This window comes from Scophthalmus maximus, chromosome 3, assembly GCF_022379125.1.
Source record: "Scophthalmus maximus strain ysfricsl-2021 chromosome 3, ASM2237912v1, whole genome shotgun sequence".
NCBI lineage: Eukaryota > Metazoa > Chordata > Actinopteri > Pleuronectiformes > Scophthalmidae > Scophthalmus > Scophthalmus maximus.
The window spans coordinates 19,284,665-19,304,340 of record NC_061517.1 but is presented as its reverse complement, the minus strand read 5'-3'; the positions used below and the strand labels follow the sequence as shown (position 1 = coordinate 19,304,340).

The 19,676-nt window shown below is 41.6% G+C and overlaps 1 protein-coding gene across 1 annotated transcript; it reads right to left on the bottom strand.

Moving 5' to 3' along the window:
- Window positions 1–312: 312 nt before the first annotated feature.
- mapk13 (mitogen-activated protein kinase 13) lies at window positions 313–11,995 on the bottom strand. Its single transcript, XM_035645645.2, has 12 exons — window positions 11,694–11,995; window positions 9,205–9,334; window positions 8,993–9,051; window positions 6,695–6,800; window positions 6,237–6,266; window positions 4,883–4,930; window positions 4,226–4,340; window positions 3,554–3,625; window positions 2,902–2,981; window positions 1,883–1,961; window positions 1,452–1,625; window positions 313–1,087 (listed from the first exon to the last, which is right to left on the bottom strand). The coding sequence occupies exons 1-12, from the start codon at window positions 11,804–11,806 to the stop codon at window positions 1,002–1,004; spliced, it is 1,092 nt and encodes a 363-aa protein (XP_035501538.1). The 5' UTR covers window positions 11,807–11,995; the 3' UTR covers window positions 313–1,001.
- Between the last annotated feature and the right edge of the window lie 7,681 nt (window positions 11,996–19,676).

Genomic DNA, 19,676 nt, shown 5'->3' with positions numbered 1-19,676 from the left:
ATAAAAGCACTGTTCCAAGTTAAGCCCGCCCACTTGACGTCACAAGGCCAATAATTTTCGCGCGCAAGTGATTTAGTAGAACATAGTTGATATTGAGCTTGTTAAAAGCTTCATGCTGTCTAAATATGTAGTATCATTACATTTTTTATTATCAACTAACTTTTGGCAGTTTTCTCTGGATGCACGCTGGATGTCTGACACCTGTCCTGTCATCCCCATGTACACAAAAACGTGTGTGCACACACTCATGTTTACTCTTTTCATATGCACATATATTTAACCTACTCAGAAAAAAAGGGCCAGACCAGCATCACATGTTTAAATATCACATGATTTAACATCAGTTTCATTGGCAGCGAGATGTCATGTCCCCGCTCCCCTTTCAAATAGAGATGACACAATGATTTAAACAGAATGACCTTACCTCTGTTGAATAAACTTTTGTAAAAATATCATACGTAACACAGCGGCCTCTGAATACCACATGGCAGACACTACAGTATTGAAGTATGGAACCACGAGTGCTCAAAACAGAGACATGAATTAAAGCGCTACAGTTGCTTTCAGCTTTATACTCACGGTCATGGTCACATTTTTCAACAAAAAATAGTTACAAATTGCGCATTCATAGTAAATGTGAAATACAAACCCCATGGCTTCTTATTAACACAGAGAGACACAACTTTCACCTCAAGACTGCATTCATTTATATGAACAAACATATTTGGGTTGGCTATGGAGTCTAACAGTTTAATTTGGTCACAATAAAGTTGCAAGACGATTCACTGATAGGGAACGTGTGACACAAAGAGCAATCTACGTTAAGGAAATAATTGCACATTACAAAACAATAAAAAGGTAAATTATCACTCTTCTGAACTTTCATTTAAAAATCTACACATAGCCAGGCAAAAAGCATCAGAGTGGTTCCATGGTTAGAATATACAAGGGCACCGGTGGCTGTATTGTGTGTTGGTTGAAGTTGGCATGAAATCATCAGGTCACGAAGACATAGTCAGAGTGTTTCTCCTCTTGGAGTCCCTCCGTGGGAACGGCACAAAGCTTTTCACCTCTTTGAAACATAACCCTGTGGGCGAAAGGGGGGAAACCATTTAGTTTTCCACAATTTAAATACATTGGAGACATTACTGCATGGGCATTTTTGAACATTAATTATTCATATTCACATTAACAGAAGCCCTGCATCACAATGTTTGTGTAGTTGTAAATAATTCAACACAGCCAACGTGGTAAACACTTGAAAGGAAATGTCCATTTTGACCATTTGAAAAGTTGCAATAATAATACTGCTCCACTGTTTATTGTGTCCTCTATGACACTTCTGTTCATATCTTTCTCATATACGCATACACCACAGAAAAATAAATCAAATTCCAATCCATATTTACATTATATTATATTATTTCATAGAATTTATGTTTTTCACTTACGCTTCCACTCATCCAGGGTCAACGCAGCGTTGTCATGGCTGTCATCGTATGGGGCAGGCTCGGGGAAGTCATCTGGATCCCTGAGGCCGTCGAAGTACGGGTGCTCCAGAGCCAGCTCCGCCGTGAGCCTCTCGTCTCCGTCCAGAACCAGCATCTTCTCCAGCAGGTCGATGCCTGCAAATGGTGAGAGGAAGGGAATGATGCAAACATAAAACATGTGCATGAAACTGAGTGTTCATGAACATGGTGCAGGGGGGAGTCATGATAACAAACTCCTTACCCTGAACTCCGTCAGTGGGACAGCACTGAGGAGTCTAGTAGAGGACTCTGGTCATGCTGAGTGTCACTCTTTTTGTGTTCAAATGTGTATACAGACATTCAGTGGATGTGTCGAACTGTCAAGCAATGCCAGCTGCTGTTGTTGAACTTACCGTTTGCACTCGCTCGGGGGAACAACGTTGAGAAGTCTTTTCTGGGATAACGTGGGAGGGCCTTCACATAATTTCTGGCCTGATTGATAAGACAGAAAAACAAAGCGAAATGCAACTCAGAACAACAGCTTACGTGGAGTCTATTGTAACAGAGTGTAATAAACCACTTTAACAAACATATTGTCTGTCTAATCTCTGTAAAGGAAGAAAAGAATACTGTATATTTAATATATATTAGAAAGTCGCTTTGGACAAAAGCGTCTGCTAAATGAATGTAATGTAATGTAATATATAACAACTATTGACATAACCTTATTAAAAATTGGATAAAAAAACAAAGCGGAACAGGGCCATCAACATGCCCAGACAGAAACCACATGATGAATACTAAAGGGACCTTCCTTGCAAAGATAAAAATATCTTTTGAAACTTTTTATGTGCAGAAATCAACAGAATCTCGCACCAAGCTGCTCACAAGCCATGAAATACCCAGACAGACAGTGATTCTTGAGCTTGGTGACAACATAGACAGGTAAAGACATGTGTCTTTGTTACTGGTGATGCCTGGAAAATAGAATTCATACTTTTATCATTAATTTACTTTTGGCTTTATCAAACACGTCCTCCTCCTGCATGTTTATTTTGCTGATGCCATGACCTTTCCTCTGGTGCCACCCACAGGACAAATTTGATATTTTTTACTGTGACTACTGGTAAAGCTTTAAGAATGGCAAAATCTTTTCTATGTTATTATAGTGGTATGTAATGGATTACTGCAACCTCTGCCGCTAGTGAGACTTTAGCCTTGCTAATACCTGTTACATGGCTTTTAGGAAAGTTTTTAGTGAACTGTAGTCCTAGTCTTTAGTATTCATCAAATTTTTTTCACATTTGTCAGCTTAAATGTAATAAATATTAACAAAATAATGTTCAGATCATCTGAGTAAAACTGCAGTTTCATGACATGCAGTATACGTCTGTTTATGATCTCCATTACACATCAGTAAGTTTTGTCCTACCTCTGGACTGTCCAGCTTCTGTACGAACTCTGGTCCGGGCACTCCAGTCACTTTCATGATCTGAGTCAGCTGGTCCATGTCTGGTAGGTCAAAATCAAGGCTTTTTAAAAAAAAAAAAACATGTCCTGGTGCTTCAGTAAGCTCGGAGAGTCGGGTTTCCAAGCAGGTTAAAAAGAAAATGGAATATTATGAAAGAAAATGAATGAATGATGAAACAGTGACAGCTTTATTTGCGTGCCGGCGCTATAAATCAGTAAAGGGCACGAGGTGCCATAAAGAAACATAAAAGGCAAACATAAAGCATGCAGCAAAAAGTATGTAATTGTGCAGTAAAAGCAGCGCAGGATGCTGCCCGAGGAAATGTGTTGCTTTTTTTTTTTTTTTTTTTGCCGCATGTAATTTACTGTAACTGCTTTTTTGCGATCCATGTTGCTCCTGATTTACGGTACCCGTCATCAAATAAAACTGCCGCTGTTTAATGAAGTGGCTTTCAATCTCATTTATTATCACAGTGATTTGATGAAGTGATATTAAAACCTGATATGTGGTTGTTTTTTTTAAAGTATATTTTCATTTCTGTACAATAACCGTTGTCGTTTTTTTAACACGACACTGGCTTCAAATGTTAATCTCGAGACGGATGAAAGGATACAGTCTTTTCCTTTGAAAAGAGTCTTTCCATTGATCATCTCTGCCATGATACAGCCCACGGACCAGAGGTCCACTAGGATAAAAACCAAAGGGGAAAAGAAAACACAAGTGAGAATCCAAGAAGCAAACACGTCACATCAACACAACAGCTCAGAGAGCTCAGTGGAGCAGAAATGAGGAAGGTGGCAGTTACATGCCTGAGCAAAGTTCCTTTTCTAAACAGAGAGCAGATTCTATTGTGCTGTTTATAACTTGGGAATACTCGGTGAGTAACACAATCCTACCAAGGGTGTACACTTGCCACAGTTGCTCCCTGTGCCACATTCCATCCTGTAGTAGATGTTGTTTAGAAAATGAAAAACCTCCTAAAGCGTCTCCTACATAAACATAAATCCTGGGAAAGTCAGTTTCATTGCAGCGACAGCTCTGTCGTTCAGTCTCAGCACTATCAGGCTGCTGTCAGACGCAATGTGGGGGGAAAAAAGATTAATAGTCAGAATGACATCCATGCACCTTCAGATGGATTTCATGCACCAGTGACAGGATTATATTTATATAAAAAAAAATGCTAACCTATAGAGAAGCATAAATGCCAAAAATAAAATGACAGAGCACGGACAGGCCAACACTGAACAACGCAGGTACGAATATGTAACAGCTACGATTGTCTTGCCAGTCTGGGTGTAGTGCATCCAGTTCAGAATGACCTCAGGTGCCCGGTACCAACGGGTCACCACGTAGCCCGTCATCTCAGCATCAGCACCGCGAGCCAGGCCAAAGTCCAGGATCTGCATTAGAGAGGCAATAATCCGATCACAAAGTGGAACATGAACACATGTTCACGGCGCTGTATAAAAGAGACATGTTGAGTTAATATATGTCGCTTGATGTGTGGATACTTTATGTGCAATGTTTAAGTCACACACATTATCTGAGCCACATTTAAATAAGAATGAAAACAGCAACAACTTTTGACAAAAAAAAAACAGTTGCCAAATCCCCACGCTGCTCCCTGTATATTGCAAATTTAAAAAAAAGGCTGAATCTTATTATTGGCACCAGCTTTTCGCGGCGTTTGCCGCTGCCTTTCAGTAAATACATGATCTACGCATTTCTTGTAGTGCACTGTAACCTTTATCCCGTCTTATTCTTCTTTAACGTGTTTGTATTTTCTCTATTTTAATTATTGTATTATAATGCTTTTAATGTTTTATGTAAAGCATTTTGAATTGCCTTGCTGTTGAAATGTGCTTTACAAATACACTTGCCTTGCCTTACATTTGGTCATGTTTTTTTAAAATTTTTATGTAATCCTTCAAGAGTTACAAACCTTCAGCTCACAGTCTTGGTTTACTGCCAAGTTTCCAGGCTTCAGGTCCTTTAAAAAAGAAAAAAGAGCTGTGTGGTGGTTACTCATTACACAGTGATTAACAGAAAACTATAGTACTACTTGTACTGCGCACTGTCTGAACTTGGACTGGGAAGAGCCGCAGCGCTTCTAGTTCCCGTGGCCTCACACGGCTCCGCTCTTTGTCTCGGGCCCAGTCTCGTATCTTCTGCGGCGTCATTGACAAAAAAACATTGTGACATAATGTGTGATAAGTGTTGGACTGTTGGCGAGTGTTGATAACACCATCGCTGCTTTAGGGATTACTACTGTAATAGCAGGGTAACACTTTAACAGAGGCCTGAGCCGGAGTGTGTTCTCTTCGGTCCAAACAATACGCAAACACACAAATACGGACTCTCTGACAACGCCCCACTAGCAGCTTAATTAATATCAAGCGTAACTGATAAAAATGTTAAGGTTAAAAAGGTAGGGGAGCAACATTGCTCATTCAGTATAGTCAAGAAAAACATTCCTAACAGAGGGAATATTAATATTCTTAAAAATCTGCATTAATGCTGAAAGGCCCTTGGAAAACAAGCCAGCATCTGAGTGATATACGCGCTGATAAGTGCTGTATTGGTCTCACTCCACTTCACCTCCTGCACACACACACACACACACACACACACACCCACAGGTCTTGGCGAGGGCGTCGAAGGGTGAGGCCTGACAGCTTGAGACATGAAGGCACACATCAGAGGCGAGTCAACTCATCCTACCTGTTGGGCCAGGGTTTAGTCTGACTCCATAGCAGTGATTAATTAAAGCAACATTTGAATGCCCCTCTCTGGAATTGCAAGATGTGCATGTCTGCAATCGTCAGACAAACTTTTGCCTGAGGCAACAGTTGGTTAGTCGGTTTTCCATCCAACCATCCAGCTAAAACTGCCTTAGCAGCAATCTAACCAGACAGACCGAACAAATAATTTTTTTCTTCTTTTCTTTTTCTCTTTTGGATAATCACTATCCACGAAAACATGACGTTGTGTCAGTCGACAGACTTCACAGGTCCAATGACGACGGAATATCCAACCGCACCCTCAATCAGAGCCTGTGCACACAGCCCCTTGTGGTCCATCAATATTCTCATATACTGTACACACATCACAAAAATAGAAGGACTCCTCGCGCACAGACACACACACACTGCACACAGTACAGTTTCTTATTGAATAAAGACCTTCAAAGGCATATTTATCATAGCGCCCCCAAAATTACCCAAGATATCTCTTTATATTTTCCCCTCTAAGCTTTAATGTCAGCTCTCTTCAATAGCATATTGACTTGTACTTACCCTGTGGATGATTCCAGCCTTGTGAATGTACTGCAGACAGGGAGAGACAGAACGGGCACACATTAATATTGCATTCATATCCATACTTATTGCTATGGTATATTATTTTGTGTATTTTTAATGAGGCTAGATTCCATAGTACTGTACGCCTGTATGCACAATGAGCTCACAAGAGTAAGTTCCCGGCAACATACTCCACATTGCAATAGCAATACATTTATATCTAAATCAAGTTTTGAGTTGATTTGTATTGAGATATCACATAACATATAGAGCACAATATAATATATAAAAGGTTGAAATCCCAACGGCACCTCTTATTACACATACGTGCGACAGGATTACCATACAACGTACACAGTGAGTTTTTTTTTTTTGATTTATGACTTCACGTGTTCTCGTGATTCCTCACGATAAAAATTCTAAACTGTCCGAACGGTCAGATTCCCTCGGCTCACCCTGAGTCCACAGAGCATCTGGTAGACGAGGAACTTGACTTTGTCTTCGGAGAGGTGACCTCGCACCTTTGACAGGTCAGTGAACATGTAGGGCATCACCAGGTAGCTGAGGAAACGGGAGGCAGAGCGAAGAAAGGTACTGAGAGAGGCTGTGAAAGCATCACCATCACGATACTTAAAGTCCCCCTCTACTCAAAAAAGTGTTTTTCTTCTGTTTCTGTCGACTAAAATGTCTGACATGTATCTGAGCAAATGTTGTCACTATCGAGGTGTTTTTCGCATTCATCTCCTGGAGTAGGAGATTTCTGTGCAAATTTGAAATCAAACAAATCCTGGCAAACTAGATTTGGTACGTCACAAATACAGAAAACCAATCGCTGTAGAATATGCAAATGTGGACAACGGGGCTCCAGACTGCGACCAAATGTGCGAGTCAAATTGAAATAATAAATATAAGTGAACATATATATATATTTATAATATAAGGAATCCAATAATAAAATAAAATAAAATATGCCTGCTGTGTACATCAAAGCCTTTCACTATATAATAAACATTATCCGTCTGAAAAGGAGTAGGAGAGGCAACATGCTTATCCAGTCCTACCCCCATTCTGTACAATAACAGTTTTAATAATACTGTTTATAATCAATAATCAATTGTTTCCGTGTCATATTCAAGTGTAAAAAAAGAAAAAAACACAAGCGAAGGAAAATCCAAATCACCACAACAATATCCCCATTAGCGTGCCTTTAAATTCACCTTCCTCGTCCCTGTATCTCTCCAAAATCCTTTCTTCATACAGCTTTTTAAACTGTCTGATATTTTTTACTTTGTTTGATTTCTTCATCCAGTCTGTTCCACAAGATCACTCCGGAATTTATTGAGTCAAGATCACAGCTGGGCACAAAAAGAAGCTTCCCACATTAAGTCAACCCACTGTTATTTGACACTCCCTGTTGGGGCTGTAATCCATGTCTTTTCATACTTCCATCAAGGGGCTTAGGGTGTTTGTGTATGTTTACGTAAGCCTCAATATACAGTATTACTCCTCTTAATCGCACCCTCCTCATGTTCTCCATTTCACCTCTGCAGTTTGATGCAGTCATCTTAATAGCACACTAAAACTTTGTCAGACAAAATAATAATTCCATCAAACATTCCGACAATAATTTTCCATTTCAAGTTCTACGATTTCTTAATAAAATCATAAGGTATGTGTGGTGGCGGAAGGCATATATAAGAAAATTCCCCAGTGAGCCCAAAGCTGACTTGTTCTCTGGTTCTCTGACACACAGAGTGACAGGTGATCATTAAGATATTAGATTATGACAGAGAACCATAACTCATTTGTTGAGTAATCCTCACTGAACGACCACACACGCTCGCCTGATCTGTTCACTGTCAAACTCCGGACTATCCATCAAGTTTCACTAAGGACATTCTTGAGATTTCCTTCATCTGGACCTTAAAGCTACAGTGTGTAATATTTAGAAGAACTTATTCACAGAAATTGAATACATCGTCCATAACTATGTGTTCATATATGTATAATCACCTGCAACAAAGAACCGATATTTTTCCGTCAACTTTGAATGAGTTAAATATAGTTTCATGAGGTGGACCCGGCCTCCGTGTGAGTCGCCATGTTTGCTACGTCGTGTTGAATACGGTTGTTGCACAAAACCAAGAGTGCGTCGCATTCGCGCTAGGAATTTTCAGCGCTGCCGGAAACCGGAAAAAGGAATCAGCGGTGTGCCACCATAAAGTGTCCCCTGTCGGTTGCTCAGCTGGTTGCGGTTTGCAACTTTACCACCAGATGCCGCCAGAAAATTTAAAGAAAATTACACACTGGGGCTTTAAGTCCTTGACAGACTTGGGTATATTTTGTTCCCTGAATCCTTATGCAGCTTGACACTTTGTTACTCTACAGCAGATTATTCTACTAAAGCAAACACTATACGGCCAAAAAGCATGCGTACACCCCTGCGGTTGTTAGTCATCGTGACAGTTTGGGGCCGTTGGACCCTTCAGTTCCTGTTCAGGAGCTCTCAGTGCATCGGTGATATTTCCCAATACTAGTACAGTGATGTTTTAGACAGGATAGCGCTTCCACCTTTGTGGCTACAGTTTAGTTGAGACCAGTTCTTGATTTCAACATGACAACAGTGAGGTCAGCTATTCACCTATCGTCCCGAGTCCTGTTAGCGATGCTGTAGGTGAATACTAAAGCTGCAGATCATCAGAGGGGCGTTGCCTGACTGCCTGGGGACTGCTAATATGTTGAAAAATACTCACAAGTCCTGGAAGTCGTCGAAGCCTGAGGCAGGTGTAAACACATCCAGGAGTCCTATCACCTGGTTGGAATGAAAGAGCGATGTGACGAATACAGAGGCGTGGGAGCAGTCGTGTTTGCATGTACGCCATATTGTAAAATTCACAAGGATTTTGTGTTTGTCTGTTAAAAGGAGAGAGCGATTTGTTGGGGTAATGTGGTTCAATCTACTCACATTTTCATGCTTCATGTGTTTGAGCAGCCGCAGCTCTCTGTAGGCCCTCTTAGCGAAGATCTCGGACTGGAAGGGCCTGTGGAGCTTCTTGATGGCCACTTTCTCCGCAGTCTTCTCATTTATTGTCGAGCTGTGGCGGAGAGTGGAGTGAAATGTCACCGGCTCTGCAGGCCGCAGGCGTTTCACAGTTTCACAATGATTGTGCTCTTTTGAAGTCACGGCAATGGGAAAAAAAATGACAGAGGCCAAGTCTATCTTAAGGTTTCACTCTCGTCGAGAAACACGGCGTTAGATTCAAATAAATCACAAAGTATGTCCTCAGATAGAGGTACTGTATGTGGGTCTCCTTGTCTGTCTTAAAAGTAAAAGGGGAGGGGGGGGGGGGTCTGTGGTTTATTGAGTATCAAAATGTTACTGTTCGGCAACTGATGATATGCATGTTTGCAGTCATCTGCAGGGCACCGGATCGTAGGAGGGGAGGCTTGTTTCGGCTATTTGGGGCCGCATCCACCGACACACTTCATACTCATCACTTATGAACAGTCCCGTTGACAACACTGACGCACCAACACACGATATTACAGTCAAATTTACATGCTGAACAGCTAATCCATGTCAGACAAATGCCTAAAACAAATACAGTACATCTCACACGTACACACACACACACACACACACACACACACACACACACACACACACACACACAGTGGCAATTAAACCAATGTTTCTGCTTATCATTTCCTTCTGGTTTGCAAATTTCTCACAAGATGTTTTTTTGAGAGATGTGCAATTTGGCAAAATTAGACATGATGGTGGTGGCAGCGTGATCCCAGCTCTTCTGGGGTGGGGCACTTCTTTTAAAGGTCAGACATTTTAAGCATAAATAAATAAATTCCCACCTTTGCAAGAGTTCTCAGTACTTTTCTTAATTGGTCAGTGCTGACAGGGTAGGCGATCGATAAACTGGTGAATTGTGAGTATTGGAGCTGAGCCTTCAACTCAGCACACACCAAAACTGGTAACACAGAACATACAACACAGCCATAACTCTAAGTGACTGTCTTTTGAATAAAACTCAAAGCGTGAATGTTCAGCTGATCCCACTGCATGAACTTGTCAATGGAATTACAAAACTATCCCGACGGCGGGTTGCTACAGTAAGGATAGGTAAATATTATCAACCTCTCATATACATGCAATACATGTAGTGCAAAGAATATTCAGAAGTCCTAAAAAATGTAGTTGGATTTAGATTTTTGTCGAGCAAAGTGCACAGAGTCTACCACAGAACTACAGGGTTATGTCCTCTGAAATATTTTGTGTTTTCATATTAGGCATGTTGTGCTTTTTTCAGACAAAGCAAATTCAAATTTTACAGAGATTGGCTCGTCACTCCTCAAAAATGTCTTAGGTTGGGGACTTGTAATGTACTTGTACTGTATTTCTCTGCATGCGGCTGGTTCATAGGACCGAAGTGCATTTGGAATAATATTTATATGCGGGGTTTGTGTATATGCCAGCCGCAGACGTGCGCGCCAACGTGTGCCACACTGATTTTGTGCCACTGATTTTGTTTGACGTGTAGTCGGCTCTATAATAACACAACATGGCACCACTGAACCAATGATGCTGAGGGATGCTGGCCGTGCCCGACGTATCCACTGGGCTTTTGATCTCATGTAAACATGTGCATGTCACCACCCAAAGTGTGTGATGTCACACACACACACTTTGGGTGGTGACTCTGCGGCTCCCAGCGCGGGCTGTTGTACCTTGTGTACAGCCAACCGTCAGACTCATCAACAAGGCCCGGGACCCCCGCTGACACCTCCCTTCCTTCCCCATGGACATTACACGTTACATTGACGTGATCCACCATACTCACACTTGACCATCTGTGACCCTGATATATTTTTGGTAAATCTATTGTAAACAGTGTGAATTCTATTTCATTTGATCTCATTCTATTCCTTTATTTCATTTTAGTCTATATTCTTTTTCTAATTCTGTGCATATATGTTGACTGCTACATGCACCTTAATAACCCCCCCTCAACCCCAAACCCCCTCCTATGTAACCTGTGACCTACCTGGCAATAAAAGACTGATTCTGATTCTGATTCTGAGTCTGAACTGCATGTGGGGATGAAAGTGCAAGAGAGGCCATCTTTATTAATGCTGCCACTCGCTCTGACGCGCATCTCCTCTCTGGCTGTGTGCTGCCGCGGGACCAGCGCGCGCTCTCGGTGCGCGTCGCGTGTTGTGACGTGCGCGCCAGGTGTAATAACTTGTAATAACTCGCGTCGCCACGGTGCCGTCGGTGTGTCGACGGCGGGTGGCAAATCCGGTGTGCAACCCCGGGCCCAGCGATCACAGGGGGGGCTCCGGCCGATCGGCGCGTCCCGGCCAGCGCGCACAGGCGCACGCACACGGTTCGCGCAGCAGTCCGGCAGAGAGGAGAGGAAGAATGTGTCAAGGCGCACTCACCACACCGAGCCGTACGCCCCGGTGCCGATCTGCTTGAGCCGCGTGAATTTCTCCGGCACTTCCCACACCGTGCTGTTGATCTCCTCCCGGGAGAAGTGCGCCCGCGCCTCCATGGTGAAAGAAAGGGGGACGACGGCGAAGCTCGGAGAAAGCCCCCCCAAAAAATAACAACCCACCAAACTTTCTCCTCCCTCACGTCAGTGTCACTCGTTGACGAGGCGAAGTGAGACAAAAACACGAAATGAAAACACGGTGCGAAGCACTGCGCAAGTACGAGGCGACGCACCGCGCGCCGCTTTTACTTCCGGAATGGGGGTTTTTCAAAATAATGGCCGTCAGTCGCAACGCCGCGTGGGCGTGATGCAGCTGCAGACGTTCTCTGCAAAAATCCTGAAAATGTCAATCACCAATCAGTCGTGCGCGGATCTAATTGCATCTGGCAAAAAGAACTTTGTCATGTTAAACAGTGACTGGGACATTTAATAGCTTTAACCAAGCTTTGATTCTTCAATCCTTAAGGACGTTTCTCTGCCAATAAAATCAGACAAAAACCTCTCCTCGAATCACCTCAGAAGCACATTTTCTAATGACATATTTGGCATTGCCTTGTCCTCCAAATACCACTGTGAGGATTCTTAGAGTTATTTTCCTTCATTAAAACAAACTGGTGATCCAAAATGCTGCTGCATGTTTGACAATGACAAGGCAGAGATCACATTCCTCCCATATAATAATAATCCCCTCCCCCCTTCCCCCCAGAGTACAATCTAAAAACATTCTCTACAATGCCCTTAATGGACATACACTATCAAATCTTCAAGCGCTCATTGCCCCCTACTGCCCCACTTCCATTGCTCTCCCAGAATGAAGGCCAGTTTTTCTTGCCTTGAACTATCCCCTAGTTAAGCTGCTATCGGCCTAGACTGCCGGGGGAATTCCCATGATGCACCAAGCTTCTCTGTACGCCGCTCCCTCTCCTTTCTGTACACATTCATATCCCGATAATGTAGAATACCAACCCCATTTTTGTCTTTCTCCTGTGGTTTCATGCTTGCTTATCTCTCTCCTCTCTCCCCATGTCACTTCCTGCAGGTATTTCTGCCCTACATGACAAATGTCCTCAGATAACTTCTTTTTTTTGGTTTAATTTTGTTATTGAAAGATATGGCATGAGACAACAACAATAGTATAGCATAGTTATCACCATGGTGCATTGATGTGCTTGTAAAACAGTCCAGTTGCTAGCCATAGGTGCTCTCTATATAAAACTTACATACACACAAATAAGCAAACAGACAAAAAATGAATAAAACAAATAATAATCATTATTATAATAATGATTATTATTATTATCAAATAAAACAAATACAAGGGGTGATGATAAAGAAATAATAAAATAAAATAACTACAATATAATAAATGAGTCAAGTCAAGGTTTATTTATATAGCACATTTAAAACAACCCAAGTTGACCAAAGTGCTGTACAGGCTCAACACACAAAAAACAACATATAAGCAACATGAAAAATAAAAACACAATAAAATAAATCTCAAAATGTCAAGCTCAAATGAGTTATAATAAAATCATAGCAAATGATAGATAACTTCTGATATGATTTGGTCTTATTAAAATAATATTGCTTTGACAAGACTACTATGTAGTTTTTTGCAACCAGTATTGGTTTTGATGAGTAATTTCTATAAAATGGGGGAGAACAACCAAACCAGCTAATTTCTGATATGCTTGAATACTAAGACTGCTGTTTCTGGGCCTTTATCTTTAAATAAATCTACTTTATTTTGAAAGGGATTACAACGGAATTTCCGGTTCAATCCTCTGGTGATCTTTACACAGCACCACATAACTGTACCTTCAGTGAACTCCACTCTATGTATCGCAGCAGAGAACAGGCCTGCAGGATTAATATCATATCAGACTGCGTTTGCAGAACAAAAACATTTTTACTGTGACAAAGAGATAAATTATGTAAACACCATGAGATCCCTGGTGAGAAAAAAAACAGACGACTTGCTTGATCAAACATGTCAATGACTCGGTTTGCTCCCACCCACACACAGTAGGTGTTACTTTGTCATGAATAATTACTGTGCAATGCCAGGACTTAATGAATCACGACTGTCAACAGCAAGACGTTCACACATACTGGGCAAGAACAAAAAACATGTCTACGCCAACTATCCAATTTATAGATGATCCACAAGATCTGTTCCTTTTTATTATTTTTTCCTTTGTCACAATCCCTCACAGATTTATGCTGTTTTAGTGTTGCAATTAAAAGAAGCACTGCATTCAAGCATGTTACTATACTGTAGTTTTTAAACACTAAAAAAAGCAACCAGTTTCCCTTCCAGAACCCGAGGGGACAGACAATCTACACTGAAATCTACAGTGTCATCACGATACATAATCTGTTCGGCTGCTCCCGTGACAGCTGATGAAAGACTGACCTAATGAATTGGATTTTCTTTTTTTTTCTTCCCATCTGAAGTATCTGAGTATCCTGTTACAATAATACTGTAAGTTCTCAGCTGTCAGGACTGCGTTTATCATCAATTTATCATGAGCATTAACTTAACTTCCACTGAGTTTGTGTGGAGGGTTCATACGATTCGAAGTCGGCGGACGGTTTGTATCAAATCGAATAAAATTATTATTAAGTAATAAATAAATAAGTGAATTAAATCCTATAGTTAACGATCCAGAATGCCTGTTTGGGAGATGAGTAAATTCAGCTTCCAAATTTTGATGCCAACATTTAAAGCAAAAAAAAAAAATGGATGAGGTGACTATTTTTTGAGTGTGCAATGAGTGAGATCTTTACTGCCGGATGGGACAGAATGATTATTCTATATCCCCTCAGGGTTGAGAGGGTCATGGATCAATACTAAGGACTCAGCCGCTACTTGGCGAGCTGCTGAACCAACGGCTGGCTTTCAAAAATCGCTTTCCAAGCCTTTCCCTCTGGTTTGGAGAGAAAAACCTCCCGCCCACCGACAACACCCCACCCACCTCCAAGAGGAAATCTTTAAAACCGGTTAGTGTTCAGTCAAGTGATCAGCGGACTAGCCTTGAGGAAGACGAAACAGTGCTCTCTGTGTGAAAAGGAGGACTTCATCTTGACTGAGGCTTTGTTTTTTTCGTACCTCTCTCCTTTAGATTCCCACAACAGCAAGGAGGGATTCTTGAGATGCTGTTCAAAGCCCCTCGAAATCATGATAATGATGATAATTGGACCTTCAGTTGAGATCATTTTGCCCAAGTACTCTCTCTGAGGTCAAGAATAAACTCTCCCACTCAACACATGAACCTCCTTTGGCAGCCGCCGCTGCACCGCGCAAACATTTGCGAATTAGCACAAAGCACAAAGACAAAATACAAAAAAATATTGCCCTTGTAGTCTGCGATATACAGTATGAGATCAGTAGAAGATCACATCATTTAGCTACACGGAAACGCCCACTGTAGAAACAAACCATAACATTTGAACAGTTTGTGGAGATACTTTTAAAAATCTCTTTCTCTCACACACACAAGCATGCGTATTAGTATTTTCTTTGATATGAATCAGCGCATGTTTCTTTGGATTTGGAACAAACTTGTGCTGCAAACATCTCAGATATTGGTTATCATGCCACAGACACTGTTGTAAGGGTTTCAAATGCCACGTGCTTCCGCAATCAGAGTTATATTTTTGTTGTAAATTGTTGTTACTTCTACACAACTGAGCACATTTTATTAACATTTGTTGCGAAATAGGTTTCTGTAGTAACGCTTCTCTGTGCAGCACCTTTAGCTGTCCTGGGACCTCTCTTTGGCTGATATCAGTTTAAATTATATATATACATACATATATATATATATATATACATATATATGTCTTTTAGTCTGGACAATACTATGAACTAACTGAAACTGGAAAACACATTAATGTTGATCAGCGCATTAGTGGGAAAGTAACTCTTCGACTCACAGGGAACCACCCTAATCTCAGGTCGTACGGTACAGTTGATTCACGTTATAGTAGAGCTATCGGCAATACACATGGACAGTCACAGCTTCGGGCCGTGGGATGAAGCCGGACAAACAACGCACACAAATACAAATCCCCAAACTTCCAAAGGGCCTCATCTGAGGTTTTAATCCCTGGCCGGTTCTTCTGTAGCTACTGGGCCACAGCGCGGCGCAGTAAAGCTGCCGTATAATTTTGTAAATCAATACACAACAGATGCATTCAGTATATATAAAACATATTAAAGCCCAGTTTCATGATGTCTCCCCAGGACTTCTCCTGTAGAGTAACGTTTTAAATCATAATCCACTAACGGCTGGCGCCAGTTGTTTTGAAAGGACATTTTATCACCTGGCACTGGTCTCATTTTATAGTCTCACTGTAAAATAACACAAATGAGCCAAAAGTTTCCTTCACCTTGACCAAAAGCAAGAAAGTTTTAATTACATTGGCAGCCACACTACCTCTCTGTCCTATGGAGTTTAATACATGTGCATTTCATTTATTGGTTTCCACTGATGCAGATTATAATTCTCTATATTGTTCTACATATTTACTTTACGTACACCGGGTCAAAACATGCAAAAAAGTCAAGACCAAGGTACAGTGGGTCTCAGGCCCCCTTTGACTAATTAAGGATTGCCATTTAGTTAATATTTCAAGGTAATTTAAAAAAATAAATAATTTACATCAACTGCTCAGAGATGGTCACTGTCACTCTGTCTGGGTAAATGTGAGTGAAATGCTGCACTTCAGTAATATCTTTAACGATTCTGAGAAACCAAACACCAATGATTGGAGTTAATTTCTAATAAACAAATGACATCATCTCGTCTGAACATGGAGAAACAAGATGCATGTCAGTAGGACTCTATTACGTACGGTTACTGCCAAAATTATGGTAGTCTTTTCGATTACTGGTTAGATCCAAGTAGAATGAATTATTTGTATATATTTCACAATATTAGGTTTATTAAAAGCTATTCCATTTCCATAAGATTACAACAATTCAGATGCTAATCAAAAGATTTGCAAGCCACTGTCAGCCATGTAAATCAAGAGATTCAGTGAGAGATACAGTGATTGGAATAAACAGTTTGTTTTATAAAATGCTGCAAACATCATCTACAATCATCTCAATCTCCGAGGATTCGTGTTTTTGCCCCAAACAATGAAATGACGACCCCGTTTTCAAAAACATCATCACATGTTCTTGGAGCCTGCTTAGCCCCATATGCACATATACTTTGAGCTCCATTTGATGCAGTTGCTCCTGATCCTGCTGCACAAGGTCCAATGCAAGCAGAGTTTGGTCACGTGAACGTGGAAATGTGAAAAGACCTCCCGTCTAGCTTCTAGCTTTAATGCTGCAGCTTAATATTTTCGGGGGAAAAAAAGACCACAGTGAATGGAGCCCACAAGATGGAGCCAACGTCTCGCAGAGGGCCACAGGATGAGCGGAGCCGACTGGTTCATTCAGGTTATTTAATCAGATCAGGGACCACTGCGGCTGTGTAGGCCTGGCTGTGAGCTCACATGAACAAATTCATTCATCTGTTTGAATTTACATAAAAAATGATATTCATCTCTGAGCTTTTAATTTAGTAAAGCATGCCTCTTAAGCCTGAGCAGCGTTGTAAATCCTTAAATCCATCTTTTTCTTTGACCTTTTTTTTTTTTTTTTCTTTTAAGATTAAGTTTGAGTTTCTGTAGGTGCTGCTCTTCCCTTACAGGAACGTTTGCCTGTCACTGCTAATGCCAACCACCAGCTTTCTTTTATTCATAACGAATCACACATGAAAAATGCATCACTTCCTGTGGATTATGCCCAGGAAAGATCTTCCGGGCACCGACGGTTGCAAACAGCAGATGCAAAAAGCATTCCTGGGCTGAATCATTACCCTGCTTTAATAATTGGCATCAGAAACAAAGAGACTGAACGAGATAGTAGCAGATGACACATTTATTTATGTGAACATGTCACAGAGTATTATCTTAAAAGAAAAGTAAAAAGCCTCTGGGTGGTACATTGCATCAGCATATACAGCATGGATTGGTGGATGATGAAATAACGTGGCATGTCCTCTATTCTTGCTTGGGATGCAGATACCCTGGCACGACCTCTGGCATTTATGCAACTGCAGACAAAGTCAGACACATGTGCACACATATGTATACATCTTTGCAAAAGAAATACGAGCACACACACACACACACACACACACACACACACACAAGCGGCCGTGCAGTCATACACTCTGAGGCTGCATGTCTCCCCTCCCCCCAACCCATCATTTGCGCTCCAAACCATCTCCCAATATCCTCTCCGGCAAAATCTGACTTGACATTTTCCGACACTGAATCAGCAGAGAAAGTCAGCTGGCACGTATGGATGCTGTTGGAGAGACACGGGAGGCGGAGGAGAGAGGGGTGGGGGTGGGGGGCTTGTCTCACAAAAGGCCACGGCACGAGGAAGACATCCATTTGCCCCCCCGTGCAACCGGAGCAGACGATGGCATTGACCTAATGAGTCTTTACATAGTAATTAAAGGTCTCGTCCCCCCCGCCCCCCCTGAATGATACTCTCTGTCGTTCTGTACGGAAGGAGAATTAATTATTAGTATTAATCAATGATGTTATCTGTGGGTGTTACTTGGTTAAGGAGGGAGACGGGCAGACAGTGGCATTTAGCAGTGATTAATGAAGTGACCTTCCCCACAGCCTTGGCTGGAGATCGAGAAAAATCTATTCCATTTCAAAGTGACCTCTGGAGGGAGGGGGGGACTCCCATACACTCAGTATTCAAATGCAACAAAACAAACCTGCGCAATCACGCACACACACACACACACACACACCCTTCATCACGAGGACCGGTGCCGAGGCCAAAACTTCACAAACTATTGTGTGAGGAAGTCACATCTGGGGTCCTGTGGCCCTCTGTGTTTTCAGCAGTGGCTGACACTTGACTCGAAGACTATGCGACCAAGCACAGTGAAGGACTGATATTATTCCCTAAAACTCGACAGCGCGCCACTCCGCCATGCAAATGGAATGGTGGCAGTCGCGGTGATGATGATGATATTAATGGGTGCCCAAAGACTTCTGCTAAAAAAATTTCCATATTTTGTCCCATGGGCCCTCGGTTGTTAGAGCATTGCATTGACATGTTTTATATTGGTAGCGTTCCCGCTAGAACGGGACAAGCCAAGCGACGTGTAGGAAGCTCGGGATCAGTTCTAGCACAAAGTGTGGCAATACAGAGAGGTAAAGGGGGTATTTTGTCGCTACAGAACTCTTGAATTATGCTGCAGGGGGATAGTTTGGGGGAAATTGCTGGGTGTTTAATGCTTCTATTTTAATGCTTTAAGTACTGCACAAAGACACAAAGATGGTGCAGAGGAGCCGAGATAAAACGCAACATGATAAGTAACTGTGTCCAGTGACCATAACAAACATCGGTAGAAATATAGCTGATATAGTGGTCCCACGTTGGGGAGATAAACATAATGACAAAAAGGGACTTGTAAAGACTCGTCTATGTTTTTCGGAGACTTCTGAAACTTTGTTGAACCCTCCTCCAAAGGTCTAAACTGGGTTGAAAGTTATGCAACATGAATTAATAAATGCAGTAAAAAAAAAAACTCTGTCAATTCCATTCATGTTCCACTGCAGGAACATGACAAATGCCTTCCATTTTCCTACTCGTCTTGATTTTCCAACAATAGCTCACTATGCCACTGTCTGATTTTATCTTCATAAATAAGGTAAAAAATGCTGTAGACCTGCATTGACTTTTTATATATTTAATTTTACTGTGTAGCTTTTCGCTTATCGCTCTTGTTCTCAAGGTTCCTGTCTTAATATTCTTCCTTGTTCTCGCAGTATTTGCAAAGCAAATCCCTCGTTTGTGAAAACCTACTTGGCAATAAACACGATTCTGATTCTGAGT